Source organism: Taudactylus pleione, unplaced genomic scaffold (genome assembly GCF_031769625.1).
Source record: "Taudactylus pleione unplaced genomic scaffold, aTauple2 ptg000758l, whole genome shotgun sequence".
Taxonomy (NCBI): Eukaryota; Metazoa; Chordata; class Amphibia; order Anura; family Myobatrachidae; genus Taudactylus; species Taudactylus pleione.
This window is the reverse complement of record NW_028285160.1, coordinates 2611027-2630482: the sequence shown is the minus strand read 5'-3', so window position 1 is coordinate 2630482 and position 19456 is coordinate 2611027. Positions and strand designations below refer to the sequence as shown.

Below are 19456 nucleotides of genomic sequence, written 5' to 3'. Positions count from 1 at the left end.
AAATGGCAGGCGTTCCTTAGGGAACGCCTCCATTTGTGAAACCACCCCCCTGCCCTGCCTACAAAATGGGCCGAGCTGTCGATCAACATCGACAGGCGGCCCTTTTGTAGTGAGCTCCAGAGCGAGAGAGTTTCTTGCTGCGGGGCTTGCGCACGCTCAGTGCGGCCGCTGCACATGCGCAGGGCCTAACCATCGACCCGGTTGCGAGCGCTTAGCGCTTGCGACCGGGTCTGAATGAGGACCATAGTCCAGGAATGGAACCACATATTAAGATCATATTTAGGATCATATTGTGCAGAATTATGGTAGCAGTAATCCGATGGAGGCGAATAGATTGTCGGAACATTGCGGCAAGCAGTTATTAGCAATGTCAGGTTTTTGTTTAATAATAGCATATACCAATGGTAGATCTTGAGCTAGTTTTTGGAGGGACCCCAGAAGAAAGATCATGAAACTGCAACCTGAAGCTTAGGCATCGCCCACTGTTTGAGCCAGCAAATGACCCCCAGTGAACTGGAGACATCCCGCCCATGGTCCAATGGAAAGAGACACAACTTGCCATTATGCACACCCATAATTTAACTGTATAAGAATGGCGTCCCCTGATCCAGAGACCAGTAGCAGTATTCTACCTGTCATCTGGTGATGACTGCACTCTCTGGATCCAGGGACGCGCATGTGAATGTATGTATACTGGTTTGTAACTCTGACCCTTTTCTTGAACTGTATTGTACCACTGTATTACTTGTAATAATAATGTCATATATTCTTTCAATACAATAATTACTTTTCTGCGTTGGACCACAGAAACTGTGTGTGTGTGTTCACTTGCTTTCACATAAGGTTATTATGCTGTGATATATATTGCACTGTAATTCATATTGTATTTTGATGTGAATAGCAATTATTATGCATACTGTTAGTGTTACAGTATAGGAAAGTATTGTGCATGCATCACACGTTGCGTACACCGTGCATTCACATATGCGTATCACCATACGCAAGCTGCATCCACATAGCATCAACAGTCATACAGAGATTTAGAATAGGATTTCACAATGGTCAGGAGGGAGCTTAATGATGACTTCCCTGATGTGTGACCCTGAAACAACAGGGAATTGGTGATGCACGAGTCAGCATTCTGGGTCTCCAAACTTACATTCTACACAGAGGGGAAGGAAACCCTACTCATGCCCCATCTGTGTCACTCTTCAAAGGCCATTCAAAAAAGAGCTAAGAGCAGGGCCACTCATCAGAATTGGTTCCCCTCTCCTTGATAGAAAAGTTTGAAAATGTTTATATCTCACAGTCTAATTGTACATTGATATTCATTGAAGGATCTGGTAATTGAATGACTAAGCAGCCCCCCCAATACTTTATAAATCAGAGCAATTAATATGAGTCCCTCCATGCACACCTCCCCCCAAACATGTGTCTCTCCTGTCCCTCACAATGGGCATCCCTTACTATGAGAAACACAAATTCCTAGATATGCCCCTGGTAGACGTGCTTCTCTATTGCCCCTGGCTATGGAGGGAACATTCGCTAGTCTGCGCATTATAGACTATTGTGATCCCATGTGGATGTTTTGCTTTATGGCCAATGCAGTCAATGTCAGGTATATGGTTGGTCTACAGGGACCATAAAGGCTCTTCAAAGCCTCTGTTCTCATTTTGGGAGAGATGTACTAAGTCTTGGTGAGTGATAAAGTTTTGATAGATAAAGTACCAACCAATCAGCTCCTGTCACTGTACAGGCTGTGTTTGAAAAATGACAGCTAGGAGCTGATTAGTTGGTACTTTATCTCTCTCCACTTTATCACTCTCCAAAGTTTAGTACATTTCCCCTATAGTCTGTGATCTTAATGTGGAGCACAATTTGTGGTTCTGATAGAGTGGTAGCTCCGAGGCCACCACCATGTACACTCCCAGAACTATTTGTAATATCATTGTTTTTAGGTGATCTGCTTTCTCATTATATATTCTGCACTTACTGTAACATCACTTGATTGCACACTGACACTGTTTTATTCCCAGTAACATTAATTGTATACTGTAGATAATTTCATATGTACAAGACAAATACTGATTTCTCCCCCCCAAAATAAATTCTGATTGTAGTTGACCGGTGGCCAGTTGGGGTTAGCAGAACTGGTAAAATGTAGATGGATGCCTGCTACCAGTACTATAATACAGTGATAACAATTATTTCACCATCACTATTGCTTAATGATATATATTTTTTAACACTTATATCTTGTTTTAGAATAGTTTCTGTCATTGTTTTATCTGCTAATAATGTGGGACGGTCCAATACCACTGCACAAGATTTCGGAACAGCAAAGGTCTCAGCTCAGCGTATATTTAAGCTTTTGGACAAAAATCCAGTTATTGACAGCTACAGCGAAGAAGGAGAAACTTTGGTAAACAATTTATTTGTTTTGCTTTTTTCTATCATATCACTACTTATGCTACCAGGGGCAGAACTATGGGAGACAATTGAGGTGCCTGCCCCCGGGCTCCAGCTCTGAATGGGCACCTCCTCCATTGTCCACAACATATTCACCGCACTTAGGGCTGTAATTATGTACCAGGAGTATAATGTCACAGCCGCCCAATACATGGCACCCCTTCCCGGCACCTGAGAAGCCACCATATATTAGTGGAGAGCTCCATGTCAGACCATCAGCTGCTGCCTTCATCTATCTATAGCCTGTCTGCATACAAATTGCTAAATTACAGTATCAGCGGCTGTGACGGGGAGGAGTGGGGGGGCACCAAATTATAACTTGCCACCGGACGTCTGTGATGAACTTCCGCCACTGTATGCTACACACTAATTAGATTGTAAAAGATGCATCTAGTCATAAGTGTTAAATGAACAGCTGTATTTTAAATGTGCTGTTCCACAGGTCAACTTCCTAAACTAGAAAGTGTTTGCTGGATGTACCCATGCTCCAAAGCGCAAACTGTTTTTTTGACTGCATGTTAATCAATTTTTGGAAATTACCATTAGTGTTTGTGCAATGGGTTTTCTTTACTTTGGAGCATTTTGGGTAGTGAAGTGGTGAGGGTAGAGCCGTAGCTAGGTGTCCCCACCACGCCATGCACCAGGATGCTGAGGATGAGCAGGGTAACACTCTGGCGGATTTACAGATTGCCATTCCAGGCACCCTGCAAGCCAAATACCGGTGCCATGGGGAAGCAACAGGGCTGCCCCCTCGGCCTTGAACCGCTCACACACCACAAGTTACAGCCCTGGGGGAGGAATCTCTATGGCAATACGGTACCTGGATACTGACCTAATAAGACACTGACATTACTTTTTGATATACTTTCAATATGTATAAATAAAATAAGCAAAATAAAAATAATCACATAGTGGCATCACTAGGGGGGTGCGGGCTACACTGGGTCACACCATCCAAGTAAGTGACACCAAAATAGCGGAGCTGCTCTGCTATCTGGGTGTCACCCATGGGCGTAACTACCATAGGTGCAAGGTGTGCAGCTGCTATGGGGCCCAGAGGGGGGGCAGCTTCCTTATCAAAGTTACATGTGTAATATAAATTTTTCACCATTGGGTACATAGGGGCCCTCACAAACTTCTGCTATGGGACCTTCAAATACTTAGTTACGTCCCTGGTGTCATCCCGTCGGATGGTGTCACCGAACAGTGTTGCAGAAGTGATGGTCAACGCACACATGCACACGTCATTCACACTGTGCTCTTGGTCTTCCCTGCAGCGCTGGGCAAGCCCCCCATTGTGATGAAAATGGGACATGACACGTGGTCAGGCCCCCAAAATGGCACACCAGGGGGCGTGGCCTTTGGCGCACGCAAGAGACGGGGTCAGTAAGTGTCACACTGGATGTCACCAACTTAAATGACGCTACTAACCTAACCTCCATTTTTATCAAAATCATGATTAGGCTCCTTTGTACTCCCTCTTCTATGGCTACTTCATAGATGCAGTGGTCCTTGAACTACATAAACAGATATTGATTGAAGATTTTCATGCAATAGAAATATTTTAGCTCAAATGATTGAAAAAAAGAAAGTCCTGAAAGGAGATTTACTATACTTATATGCAGTTTGCAAGCTGCCGCACATTGGATATGGCTTTCAGACCTTAACAGCAGTGAGATGCAATATCCAGTGTAATCCAGTGTTTAATAAGAGGATATCTAAAACTTGGTACACATTAGGATGACGATCCGCCATCCTTTCTGACGATTGGTAAGTGCGTACACAGTTACCACTCATTGACCCGATGTGTCATGCCTGGCTTCACAACTGGGCAGACATTTCCATGTGCCCTCCCAGTTGTGATGTCAGTCTTCCGCAGCCTCTGTAGCAAGTATACGGGTGGTCGGCTGCCCACCCGTACACACAACACAATGTGCCGATATACAGTATCTGCAGATATACCAGCCATTGCCTGTGCTACACAGCCGATGCAATATGTCTGTGAACGACGTCGCTCACAGACATATCGCTGGAACACACAAGCCAACAAGCCCCAGTTATATCGGCCGTACAGTTGAGCAGCCGATATATCAGTCAGTGTGTACCCAGCATATTGTAAGTGTGATCTAGAATTAAATTAGTTATGCGATACTAGACATACTGCCAAGGTCTGGTGTAGTGAATTGGTCAGGGATGCGCCAACTAGTAAATATACTTATACTTAATTGAAAGCATTTTAATTTCAGTATTTTGTGTAGCAAAACCCAAGACTGCTGTGAATGCTTTGGTGATGCCTGCAACACACTAAAGTGGAGTGTCCTATGTAGCATGGGCATGGCACACTCTTTGTAGTGACAATGAGGCTTTTACAGGAGGCCCTTGCCTGTTATGCAGCCATCCACATCACTACTTCCTCCCCTCCATGCCAATGCCCGCACCTTACTCTACTTCCTAGTTCTTCAGGTCACACGCTGTCTATATATAGATATAAATGACACCCCCGTGCGCAGAAGAGGAGCAGCTACAGGTTAAAAATAGGTGTTATCAATACCTAAACAAATCACAATGAAATATAAGAAATAGAACAGTGCGCTCCACTGATGGGATATTAGATATACTTATAGTCCTCAATGTCTGTATTTCTTTCTTCAGTTCTAAGGTTCTTCTTTAGATGTCGTTTCTAACACTCTTTCCGTCTATATGAAGGGAGAAACAGAAGAAACAGAATAGCTGATAGTGTAGTATGTATATAACTATATTGTTCATACACTATTATCAACATTTTTTACTAAGAAGTCGTTATCCATCTAATAAACAAAGTTAAAGGGATTACTACTAAAAGAAACTGCTATATGAGGCTCCACTACAATATACGTGTAAGCATGCATGTAAGCACGTTATAAAAGTACGAATTGCACGTGGTGTTTAAGGATAAAGGGCCTGATTCGGAGCCGGACGCTCTGACCAGAGCGTTCGCTCTGAATCAGGGCCCTCCTCCATTAAAATGGAGCGTCCTCCTGGACGCTCGTATAGCTGTGGGTCACCACCCACAGCATATGCGAGCGGCCATGATGATGGTCGCGATGGTCTTGACCATCGCGACCATCGGACTTGCGACGGAGACCCTGCGGTAGGGTCTCCCTGCCACAAGCCCTGGAGTGATTTTGGCTCTATCAGAGCCAAAATCACTCCCACTGACATCACTAGTGATGTCAGTGGGGCCGGCTTCAGATGGTAGGCTTTCCCATGGGAACGCCTCCGTCTGGCAGGCACGCCCACCAAAGGGGGCGTGCTGTCAGTCACCATCGACAGCACGCCCCCTTTGGTGCGAGACCCGGAGCGTCAGCTTGGCTGTCGCAGCCCGGGTCTCGCGCATGCGCACGACGGAGCTCCCTCCGTCGTGCGCATGTGCAGTGGGGACCATCGACCCACTTGCGAGCGTACTGCCGCTTGCGAGTGGGTCTGAATGACCCCCAAAGAGAGCTATTTATTCAAATACCAAGGAAAAAAGAAGCTTAAAGATACCATTATATGTATGGTGAATATTGATGGATGTAAGCAATATTGTCAGCATCCTACTATATGCCTTCACACGTGGGTGACCTGTTACCAATAGATTGACACATATCCCATTATTTTGTGGATTGGACTATTTCGACCCCATATAATAGTGTATAGACAATATAGTTATATACATACTACACTATTCTGTTTCTTCTGTTTCTCCCTTCATATGCACGGAGAGAGTGTTTGAAACGACATCTAAAGAAGAACCTTAGAACTGAAGAAAGAAATACAGACATTGAGGACTATAAGTATATCAAATATCCCATCAGTGGAGCGCACTGTTCTATTTCTTGTATTTCACATGCTGTCTATGCCTGCATAACCAGGGAAAGTGGCTGGACAGTAGGCAGACAGGTGCTACACTGCCAGGAAACCTAATGATAAACTGCTTTAACAAGTGCTTTATTTCTTCCATAAGGCACCGTTTAAAAAACAATAAATAATAATACAAACTCAGCTAATTTGGCACCAATAATTTTATGAATTGGTGAAATATGGTTTCTTGGTGAAAAGAGGTTTCTGTAAGCAGCTACTTCCCGGCGGTTTGCAGGTACATATTTAAAACGGCACCCGCAGTCAGTGTAAATCCCGGCGTGCTTTACGCTGACTTCGGGTTCCGTTTTCAATATGTACCTGCAACCCGCCGCTACAGCTTTTTAGGATCTCCCTCAGACTCCTTCATTGACCTGGCAAGAAGAAGTTAAACGAGATAGGAAGGTTGACATTTATTCATTGTACCTATATATATATTTGAACTATATGATAAAAATAATAAAAATATTTCTAAAGAAAAATTAAATTAATAAAGCACTTTCTGGGAACAGACATTTATTCTCATTGAACTACAAGTTCATATAATTTAAGTGGTGATTACAGACAAGAAAGTTTTAAATTCTGTCACAGGGAAGAGAAAAGTGTTTAACTATCAATATGATCATTATTTTTCATGACAAGAACAGTACATAACATAGAGGAGCATAACTTCTAAGGTGACACCAGATGCTTTCCATGTCCTGTGGTGTTGGTTGTGCTTTTGTTTTAGCTCAGTCAGCAAACAGAATTTCCCTGTCCATAGTAGCACCAATTCTCATGGCTTTTCATCTAAAAGATCATGTTCCTTCACCCTTAGAGAATGTAATAAGCATAATGCCATTCATATTAAAATACATTTGATATATTTGGTAGGCAACCTTAAACTCTCAACACTGCTCAGCTATAATTCCTAGCATTCTCTGCTAGATATTTGGTAGAGAATTGTGGTAACCAATGTTGCTTCCAGATACATATATTGGGGTTATGCCTTGGATAGATTAATTAGTTAAGCTTAAATTTGATATTAGTGGAGAGAGATCAAGAATTCATAGACGGGAGAATGGAAGGTGAAATACGGCACAGTATTTCACCATTTTGTCCAATACCCCAAAAAGAGTAAATAAAAGTGGATATTTTGGCAACTCTTATTTACTCTTTATGGGGTATTTTGGACAAAATGGTGAAATGCTGTGCCATATTTGACCTTCCATTCTCTCGTCTATGAATGTTTTATCTAGCCTTGTAATATCCTGTAAAAGAAAGGGGTTTGACAAGTGTCTTTCAGTGTCCCTACCTACGGCTTTTGAGGAGAAGAAGCTAGCTAGTCTTTGAGTGGAGTAAATAGACAATTGGTAGAATTTTAATTTGTAGGCAGCTAAAACCCTATTTAGCTTGTTTCAGTAGCTGTATTTTAACTACAGCCAGAGGAATTGTGTCTTTTCCTGCTATACATTGGGATAAGTAACATACACCATTTTCATCTACCATTGAACCTCGAAACCAACTGGTTCCAAACAAATCAGATACAGGTTCCATGTATCAATTTTTCACAATCAAATGATTGATACATATAATATCTTAATATACTCTGCATCTCTGTTCATGTCTTTAAAGAATGAAATGGAAGGAAATATCGAATTTAAAAACGTCAAATTTGTTTACCCAACGAGACCAAATGCTCAGGTTCTACAGGGACTCAACATTAAAGTATCTAAAGGTCAGACCCTCGCGCTGGTGGGCAGCAGTGGTTGTGGAAAAAGTACAGTGATTCAGCTCCTGGAAAGGTTTTATGACCCTGTGCATGGACAAGTGGTAAACTATATTTATTTTATACATGTAGAAAATTACTATTTACTGGATCTTACATCTTTAAAACATCACACAAGACAAGTACATTTTATACAAGACATTTATTCCAGCATTGTTTACTTTTGTATGTTGGTATGCCAATCATATTTTCATATTCCTCTACAATCTCCTTTCTAATCTGCCATAGGGAGGAAGTTGGGGAGGTAAAAAGAGTTAATTATAAACTCATTAGTTCCATAAATATTTTTTTTAAAAACTGCAGACAAGACCGTGAGAGTGATAGTTGTCAACCAGTCATAAAATATACTTATCTTGTTTATAAAATACACTACATAAATGATAGGTAGAATAGGTTTGGTTGCTACAGTCCACACCTCCACTTGTACTCATTCAAAGGTTTGATAGATCTCCCCCTTAATAACTAGAGATGTGTAGTTCGGTTTTCCTGAAATACGAAAAACACCCGAACTTAGGGGATCCGAGTCGAATCGAGTCCCAGTTCGAAATCACTTTGGGGTTCCAAGTGGATCCAAGTCCCGTCTCGGGTCTGCTGTCAGATCAGAACTCTGATTTAAAAACGAACTTGGGTTTTGGATTGCATGTAAACCGGTCCAAATTACAAGTTAGCTGTTTTATCGATTTGTTTATCGATTTTTAAGGAATCCAAAACTAAAAGCGAAACCAGATTTTTGACAAAACCAAAACATGTGATGAATTAGAACCATAACCAAAACACGGGGGTCCACATACATCTCTAATTATAACAAGAACGACCAACATACCATGCTTTGCTATTTCATCTTTTAAACCTATTTTCAACTGAGCAGTACAATTTTCTATTTTCCAGGCATGCTTTTCCTACCTCTGCTTGTTTTACGCTACTATATATTTAAAATAACACACTAATTAGCAGGGCGCTAATACTTAAAATAATGTATACCAATATATTTAGTGCACAAATTAATTTTATGAAGCTGGAAACCCACATGTGAACCTGTGTAAGTTCACAAAAAAAAAAACTACAAAGCCAATCACTGGAAAATGAATGGGTTTTGCGCTAATTTGATGTATATAAAAATTTTAAAGGGACATACTTTGCTCCATTAACATTGTATTGCGGAAAAGAACCGGCTATTGGATGCACCCACCTCTACCTAAAATTGTGCAGATAGTTTAGCATTTATAGTGTATAGTACACCTGAATATGTGTGCTTTTTATGTTTTTTATGGATTAGATTATTTACTATAAATATATTTAAAACTATTCTGGCGTCTTGATCTTATTTGGTCCTGACAAATTTGGTAATAGTAGTAAATAGCATTATTATATAATTTTTATATACATCAAATTAGCGCTAAACCCGTTCATTTTCTATATATTTAAAATGCATAGTGAACAAGAGATTCTATCTTGCTATATTTCAGCTTGCAGACGGGATTGATACCAAGACTCTCCATTTGAAGTGGCTGAGGTCGCAACTAGGCATTGTGTTGCAGGAGCCAATGCTTTTTGATTGCAGCATCGGTGAAAACATCCAGTATGGTGACAACAGTAGACTCGTTACACAGGAGGAGGTCATAGAAGCTGCTACATTAGCCAACATTCACACCTTCATCGAGAGTTTGCCAGAAGTAATTTATTTAGCATTTATCAGTGAAATAGAAACCATTTGACTTTTCACAGTCAAACCTCTTTAATTGTCTCAACCCAGGGATATAACACACCTGTTGGGGATAAGGGAACCCAACTCTCAGGAGGACAAAAGCAGAGGATCGCCATTGCCCGCGCTCTCGTACGCAAGCCAAAAGTGCTACTCCTGGATGAAGCCACCTCTGCTCTTGATACTGAATGCGAGAAGGTAAAAGCTTATACAGTTTTAACATAATCATCATTAACTTGTAAGGTGCCACAAAACCCCACAGTTACCAGCTGTATAAACAAATTATACATATTACATGTCATACATAAAAACAGAACAAAAGCAATTGAGGATGATCTACAAACATGAGTAACACTTAGGATAATTCTGCCACCTTGACATTCTTTTTTAATATGCACCATTGTGGGTAACTCTCCTCAGGAACACCTTTACCCGGCATTGTTCATGCGCCTGGTAAAACTGTACCATCACAAAAGGAGGGACTGATTTACAAGTAGGATTCTGAGCATTTCCGGATGCTGGCATCCCAGTGTGATAATTAATAGTCCTGGGTCTTGAACATTGATGGTCTGTAGTGGTGTGATGCCAGTAGCAGCAGGAGCGCTAAGAAGGTACAGCCCGAGATAGCAAGGGTGGCATGACCATGCTCCCACTATGCCATGACCACGCCTATACATACTGAACCAGTTGCCTGTGGTCAGGGTGTGGTATAGAAGATCAACAGTGTCTAGATAGACACTAAATAGATCAACAACAGATGGTAGAAGACAATAGGTTGACAGGGACAAAAGATCAACATGTACAAATGGTCGACACACATATGGTCGATAATGCAAATGGTTGACAGGTACAAAAAGGTCAACAGGGACAAATGGTCAACATAAAGATACATTGTTTTTTGTAATTTAAACCTACTCTTCACCCTGACCCTTGCCCTAGTGCTTAACCCTAACCCTCCCCTTGGTGCCTATCCATAACTGTCCCCCAAGTGCCTAAACCTAACCCTAACCTGACCCTAATCCTCCCACTAGTGCCTAACCTTAACTGTCCCCTTCCGCAGCCTAACCCTAAAACTTCAGCAAGTGTATAACCCTAACTCTAACCTTAAAACATGAAAAAACGTGTTCCCCATGTTTGTGTCGACCATTTGTGTGTCAACCATTTGTCCCTGTCGACCATTTGGCACTGTCTGCCTATTGCATTGTCAACCATTTGTCAGTCAACCTTTTGTCCCTGTTGACCTATTGCCTGCCAACCATATGGTGTCGACCTATTAAGTGTCTATCTAGACCATGTCGATCTTTAATCCGGATACCCTGTAGTCATGTCCCTCCTGGGTCTACTGGAAGTCTTGGTACCTCGGAGTAGCAGGAACAGGATGTACTGTAAATTCCGGCTGTCAGGATGCCAGCGCTCTGAATGCTGAAGCTGAAATCCTGGCACCGGTCAGAATCCTGGTACTGGTCAGAATCCTGGCATCGGCATCCCAGCAGTAAGTAGTGGGGTTAGGGGGAGGATTAGGGGTCAGGGTTAGGCACTATGGGGAGGGTTAGGTTTAGGCTGCAGGGAGGAGGTTAGGTTTAGGCTACAGGGAGGTAAGGGAGGGGAAGGGTAAGGATAGGATACTTACCGACAGGTGTCGGCATCCTAACTCTGTCGGGATGCCGGCGCCGGGATTCTGATAGCCGGGATCCTGAGTGCCAGAACCTCACAATGCTCGGTTACAGCCACACTTTTATATACGTAACAGACAGTACTAGGGTATACTTTTCAAATATGTTCAAAAATGCCCAAAACTCATTCCAATTAACATACATCCTCAACCCAAAACAGCACACTATGGAACGTGATGTTATTTGCTATAATTTATGTTTCAGCACAAACACATTTAAATTAATCAGAGATCTGCAGCAAGAAAAAAACAATTTTCCACTTAACCTTTTGCGTCTGTAATTGCCAAAAATTCTCCTCTCCATAACATTTTAGTTAATTTTTATATTTGTGTTAATTACAAAAGCCTAAACCATATATAAATTGACAACATCAAAAAATGTATCAACATGACAAGAAGATAACATCTGTCGGTGGGTTATTTGCTAACAAAAAAAATGTTCAGTAACCCAATTGGCAGTTAGCTTTTATGTGTTTATAGATTACTATGCACTTTTACATTTGAACAATGCTAGAAAATAAGCATTACTGAGTTTATGGTTGGAGTCACTGGAGAATCACACAGGTGAGCACAAAAAAAAGTTACCAGAAAAAGATTTTATTCACTTTCACAGAAATATTTAAATTGTAAATAAATCTAACATTGTATTATTTTCTAAGACAAGCTAAATTGAAAATAATAAACGATCAACATAAATAAGGGCTCATGCAGAGTTGGAGGCAAACACAGTTTCACTACAGAATTTTCCATGCCATCTGGTAAAACTTTTTATCGCTTACGACCATGTGAGCTTGTTACAGGAGAGCGCTCTGCCCTGTCTCCTCTGAACCTCCGAGACCTTGTACTGCCAGAGCCACGTCACCGTGACCTCCAACCAGGCCAGCTAGATGTGCTAATGTGCATGAGTGGCTTATCCATGCGTCTTCAGCTCCGTCCTCCATTGTTGGAGGACGCGCTGATGTGGGTCTTCCCGGTGCGGAGAGCGTGAGTTACACCAGAGAAACTGTCCCACTGTGGGCCTGATTCAGTGTTGCAAGTGCCACTGTGGGCCCGATGGTTTGCGTACAGCACTGATTGTGAGAGACCTGCACATACACACATGGGTTAAAGTGGGCCAGAACGGGGTGAAAGTGCATAAGGGGCACCACTACAGTGGGCATTACATAAGGGGCACTACTGATATGGACATTGTATAAGGGGCACTACTACTGTGGGCATTATGTGTATAAGGGGCACTACTACTGTGGGCATTATGTATATAGGGGGCACTAATGTGGGCATTGTGTAAAAGGGCACTACTGTGTGTCATAACATGAATAAGGAACACTACTATGTGGTGTAATGTGAATCAGTGGCACTATGTGCAGTGTAATGTGAATAAGATTGTGCTACTGTGTGGCGTAATTTGAATTGGGGATACTATTGTGTGACCACGCCTCATTCTTTGAGACCATGCCCCCTTTTTGCAGCCCATTCCAATGGCGCGCGCTGTCCCTTTATTTAGATAGCACAGAGAATGGGGGGGGAATGAGTTCCACCGGTATGCAGTCGGGAAGCCGGCGGACCAAATCCCGACAGCCGTCTTCCCAACTGATTAATCCCGGCGAGGGTTAAATTACCGGCGTCTATATCTAGACGCCTGTCATTTTACCGACGCCGGGAGCCCGGTGCCTGGCATCCTGATCGTAGTGATGCCGGGCGCCGCTGCGGACAGCTGCGGGTGGGGAGGGTTAGGTTTAGGGCTCCGGGGGGGATTTAGGGTTAGGCACCCCCCCGGGAGGTTAGGGTTAGGCTAGGGAGAGGAAGGGTTAGGCACCCCCTGGGGGACTTAGGGTTAGGCACCCCCATGGAACTTAGGTTTAGGCGGTGGGGAAGGGGGGGTGAGGTTTAGGCACTTAGAGGGGGGATTAGGGTTAGGCACTGGGGGGGAAAGTTAAGGTTAGGCACCCCTAAGGGAGGGTTAGGGGGTAGAATTAGGTTAGTAAGTACTTACCTGGGACGATCAGGATTTTCAGCCTGTTCAGGCAGCCGCTGTTGGGATTTGAATCATACCGATTCCATTTCCACCACCTCGCTAGGACCACTTTAAGCATTGCATGCACAGGATCTGTACTGTGCATGTGGAGGTCTCCCTCTGCAAGATTGCTAGCAGTTCCCCCAAGCCGTAGCCTGAATGACATACTGTGTCAGTTTGGGGGCAGGGTTTGCGTGGGACCGGCTTCCATTCCAGAAAACGATGGCGTGTCGCCCCCATTTTCTGGGAGGGCCGAGAACAGGGTCTGCGTCTGCCAGTGCAGACTTTCTGGCCTCAGCTACGGAGCTGCGAGGGTCAATATGAGTAACCGTCAGGGTTACTCAGATTGTCAAAGGTCTCGCAGAAGACCCTATGATGCATCTTAGGGTCTTCTGCGAGACCTTTGACAACCTTTGACACTGCCACCAGTGTGTGTTAGTGCAGCTGTGTGCCCCACTAAGCAGCACACCACCTGTATAAAAGCCCCGCAAATTTCAGCTGTAGCTGTTGAACCTATGTACTGTAGAATATATGCCTACTGCATTAACACTGTATTATTCAGCAACCCATTCTTGCTGGTTAATAAACCAAAACCTGTTATTCATTGTGTCGACTGACCTCCATCACACACCACTGTTACCCATCTATAGGGCTTACTGAAGCTGAACTGTGGTTGGAAGGTGCAGGTAAACACGGCCAATATATAGTAAGGGAGTATTTGCGCATAATACATTTGCATCTGTTTAGAGGCAGATCACTTGTGGGTGCTTGAACCCTGGTACTAACTGTGAGCTGATTGTAATGTTGTTACTGTAATCTGTTTGCATTATTACAGTGATATTTGCAAATTACAATAAGTAAGCAGCAAACCAGCAGATTCAAATGTATCTTTTAAAAGAGAAGTATGTGCATTCATTTGAAGTTAATGGTTTCAGTCTGTGTCTTGATCTAATTTACCTTAACAGTTATTAAAAACACTGTCCAAACATGTACTACAGTATATTGCTTATGAATAGCGTACTTAAATTTTGGCATTTACTGGACTAAAGTGCTACTGCCGCTGTGAAGCCAAATCTACAGCCGTAAACCAGGCGCATATACTACTGTTCTCTCCTGGAGTAAACCAGGCACATATGCTACTGTTCTCTCCTGGGGTAAACAAGGCGCATATACTAATGTTCTCTCCTGGAGTAAACCAGTCGCATATACTAATGTTCTCTCCTGGGGTAAACCAGACACATTTACTACTGTTCTTTCCTGGAGTAAACAGGCACATATATACTGTTCTCTCCTGGAGTAAACCAGGCACATATACTACTGTTCTCTCCTGGAGTAAACCAGGCACATATATACTGCTCTCTCCTGGAGTAAACCAGGCGCATATACTACTGTTCTCTCCTGGAGTAAACCAGGCACATATACTACTGTTCTCTCCTGGAGTAAACCAGTCACATATACTAATGTTCTCTCCTGGGGTAAACCAGGCACATTTACTACTGTTCTCTCCTGGAGTAAACAGGCACATATACTACTGTTCTCTCCTGGAGTAAACCAGGCACATATACTACTGTTCTCTCCTGGAGTAAAGCAGGTGAATATACTACTGTTCTCTCTTGGAGTAAACCAGGCACATATACTAATGTTCTCTCCTGGAGTAAACCAGGTACATATACTACTGTTCTCTCCTGGAGCAAAGCAGGTGCATATACTACTGTTCTCTCCTGGAATAAAGCAGGTGCATATACGGGATGCAGCACTCAGAATGCTGGCACCGGAATCCCGACACTAATCAGAATCCTGGTGCCATCATGCCGACCACCGGCATCCAGATGGTAAGTGGTGGGGTTAGGGGGAGGGTTAAGGTTAGACGCTAGGGGGAGGGTTAGGGTTAGGCACCAGGAGGAAGGGTTAGGCACTAGGAGAGGAGGGTTAGGTTTAGGCACTAGGGGGGAGGTTTAGTTTAGGGAGGGTTAGGGTAAGGGGTAGGAGCAGGGGTAGGGTGAGGATACTTACCCGACAGGTGTCAGTATCCTAACCCTGTAGGGATGCCAGCATCGGGATTCTGACCACCGGGATCCTGAGCACCAGCATCCAGTACCCCACCCAATTATACTACTGTCCACTCCTGGAGTAACCCTGGCACATATACTACTGTTCTCTCTTGGAGTAAACTAGATGCATAGACTACTGTCTACTCCAGGTATAAAGCAGGCGCATATGCTACTGTTGCCGAGCTGAGTATATCTTGTGATACAGGGCCTGATTCATCAAGGAACGCACAGATGCAGATGCACGCAATCGGTCAATGTTTTAGCTATGCGTATGCATCGCAATGCGCGTGCACGAAACAGCTATTGCGATGCGAACTGCGTGTGCAGAAGCTACGCAGACACAGAGTAAAGTGTTTGACAGGAAGTGACGTTTTTTTTGGGGGGGGCTGGCAAACGCAGGCATGCCTGTGCATTTGGACAGCGTTTTAGGAGCTTGCATAGTTAATCCCTTGCGGCGACAGACGTGGCCTGAGGTCTAGTTGCCTGCAAGAAGCGGCACAAATCCTGCGTGGAGTCAGGACAAACACTATTATACTAATGTGTTCAATGGTTCTCGATGTCACCGATGTTTCTGCTGTCTTGCGAGGTATAACAGGACGCACGTTACGGGAAGTGGGTGGTATTGTGTAGTACTAGGCGTCTGCTTATTCTGCGTGCGTATGCATTTATTAGCATATACTCGCAGCGGACGGGTGCGTGCATCTGCATTCGTGCGTTCCATGCTGAATCAGGCCCGCAGTCTCCATTGCAGGCTAAGCAAAATGGGCCTCTTTTCTTGTGATTTAGAAGCAAATTCCTTCCAAACCACCATGAGCCTCATAGTCTCAAAAAAGTTCTATTATATTAAGTATATTGTACAAAACATTTAGCAAAACTAATACAGTAAAACATAATGAACCGCCATGACAAATTAAAACAAAGCATATCTAACCATATAAAGAGCAATTCCAAAGGTATATAAACATAATTGATAGTTGATTATAAAGTGGAAATTATCACTATGATATAAAAAAATTATATTGAATATGCATTACACAATATTATAATAAATACTAGGGGTGTGCACCGGCCACTTTTCGTGTTTTGTGTTTTGGTTTTGGATCTGGATCTTTCTTCGTGTTTTGGATCTGGATTGGTTTTGCCAAAACCACCCTTCCGTGTTTTGGGTTCTGGGTTTTGTGTTTTGGATCTGTATTTTTTTTTAAAAAAGCATAAAAACAGCTAAAATCACAGAATTTGTTGGTTTCTCTGCTCCTATGCTATTATTAACCTCAATAACCTTAATTTCCACTCATTTCCAGTCTATTCTGAACACCTCACACCTCACAATAGTGTTTTCATGTCCAAAAGGTTGCACCGAGGTAGCTGGATGACTATGCTAAGTGACACGAGTGGGCGGCACAAACACGTGACCCATCTAGGAGTGACACTGCAGTGGCAGACAGGATGGCAGTTAGAAAAACTAGGCCCCAAACTGTACATAATGCAAAGAAAAAAAAGAAGTGCAAGATGGAATTGTCCTTGGGCCCTCCCACCCACCCTTATGTTGTATAAACAGGACATGCACACTTTAACAAATCAATCATTTCAGCGCCAGGGTCTGCCACACAACTGTGGCTGAAATGATTGGTTCGTTTGGGCCCCCACAAAACAAGCTGGCAATTAATGTGTCCCTGCACAAACTGGCTCTACGGAGGCAAGATGTCATCCTCATCCTCCTCATCCACCGATTCCTCACCCTCTTCAGTGTGTACATCCTCATCCTCACAAAGTATTAACTCGTCCCCACTTGAATCCACCACCACAGGTCCCTCTGTACCTTCTGGAGGCTGGTCTCCCTGGAAGAGCTGATAATTCATTTTGATGAACATCATCTTCTCCACATTCTGTGGAAGCAACCTCCTACGCCTTTCGCTGACAAGGTTCCCGGCTGCACTAAACACTCTTTCGGAGTACACACTGGAGGGGGGGCAACTCAGGTAAAATAGAGCCAGCTTGTACAGGGGCCTCCAAATTGCCTCTTTTTCCTGCCAGTACAGGTATGGACTGTCTGACATGCCTACTTGGATGCTGTCACCGATGTAATCCTCCACCATTCTGTCAATGGTGACAGTATCATATGCAGTGACAGTAGACATGTCAGAAATTGTTGCCAGGTCCTTCAGTCCGGACCAGATGTCCAAACTTGGTCCTGCCTGCCCTGCATCACCGCCAGCGGGTTGCTTAGGATACCTAAGTTTTTTCCTGGCAGCCCCAGTTGCGGGAGAAAATGAAGAAGGAGCCGTTGACGTGTCACGTTCCGCTTCAGCTGACAGTGTGTTCACCAGCAGGTCTTTGCACCTCTGCAGGCTTGTGTCGGCCGGAAAGAGAGACACCACATAGGCTTTAAACCTAGGATCAAGCACGGTGGCCAAAATGTAGTGGTCTGATTTCAACAGATTGACCACCCTGGAATCCTGGCAAAGCGAATGAAGGGCTTCATCCACAAGTCCCACATGCCGAGCGGAATCGCTCCGTCTTAGCTCCTCCTTCACTTTCTCCAGCTGCTTCTGCAAAAGCCTGATGAGGGGAATGACCTGACTCAAGCTGGCTGTGTCTGAACTGACTTCACGTGTGGCAAGTTCGAAGGGCTGGAGAACCTTGCACAACACGGAAATCATTCTCCACTGCGCTTGAGTCAGGTGCATACCCCCTCCTTTGCCTATGTCATAGGTGGATGTATAGGCTTGTATGGCCTTTTGCTGCTCCTCCATCCTCTGAAGCATATAGAGGGTTGAGTTCCACCGCGTCACAACCTCTTGCTTCAGGTGATGGCGGGGTAGGTTCAAGAGTGTTTGCTGGCGCTCCAGTCTTCGGCACGCAGTCGCTGAATGGCGAAAGTGGCCAGAAATTTTTCGGGCCACCCAAAGCGTCTCCTGCACGCCCCTGTCGCTTTTCAGGAAATTCTGCACCACCAAGTTTATTGTGTGAGCAAAACATGGGACGTGCTGGAATTTGCCCAGATGTAATGCCCGCACAATATTGGTGGCGTTGTCAGATATCACAAATCCCCAGGAGAGTCTAAGTGGGGTAAGCCACTGGGCGATGATTTCCCTCAGTTTCTCTAAGAGGTTGTCGGCGGTGTGCCTCTTACTGAAACCGGTGATACACAGCGTAGCCTGCCTTGTAACGAGCTGGCGTTTCTGAGATGCTGCTACTGGTGACGCTGCTGCTGTTGCTGCGTAAGGTGATACATCTACCCAGTGGGCTGTCACAGTCATATAGTCCTTAGTCTGCCCTGTTCCACTTGTCCACATGTCCGTGGTTAAGTGGACATTGTGTACAACGGCATTTTTCAGGACACTGAGGACACTTTTTCTGACGTTTCTGTACAGTCTCGGTATCGCCTGCCTAGTGAAGTGGAATCTAGACGGGATTTGGAACCGGGGACACACTACCTCCATCAATTGTCTAAATCCCACTGCACTAATGGCGGATACCGGACGCACGTCTAACACCAACATAGCAGTCAAGGCCTCAGTTATACGTTTTGCTTCAGGATGACTGCTGTCGTACTTCATCCTCCTCGCTAAGGACTGTTGGAGGGTCAATTGTTTAGTAAAAGTAGTGGTGTTCCTACTTCCTCTCTGGGATGATGAACGACTCCCAGCAGCAGCAACAGCAGCAGCGGCAGCAGTAGGCGTAGCAATGCAGGATCCTCCAGAGGAATCCCGGATAGGAGAGTCAGTCATGCCAGTGACATGGCCTGCAGGACTACTTCCGATCCTGACTAAGGAGGAAATTGACGAGGAGGGAGTTGACGGTGTGGTTTGCAGGCGCTTGGATACAACAGGACAACGGGATTTAGGTGTCCCTGGACTGCTTACGGTCTTAGCCAAAGTTTCTGAACTTGACAGTAACT

The 19456-nt window shown here is 44.0% G+C and overlaps 1 protein-coding gene across 1 annotated transcript in view; it reads left to right on the top strand.

Annotated features, from left to right (window-relative positions):
* LOC148476986 (ATP-dependent translocase ABCB1-like) overlaps positions 1-19456 on the top strand; it is a 248609-nt gene that overhangs the window by 213046 nt on the left and 16107 nt on the right. Inside the window, exons 22-25 of the mRNA XM_088457386.1 lie at positions 2266-2422; positions 7963-8160; positions 9583-9789; positions 9870-10016. Of these exons, the coding sequence (XP_088313512.1) occupies positions 2266-2422; positions 7963-8160; positions 9583-9789; positions 9870-10016 (709 nt within the window). The remainder of the gene's footprint in view (positions 1-2265; positions 2423-7962; positions 8161-9582; positions 9790-9869; positions 10017-19456) is intronic.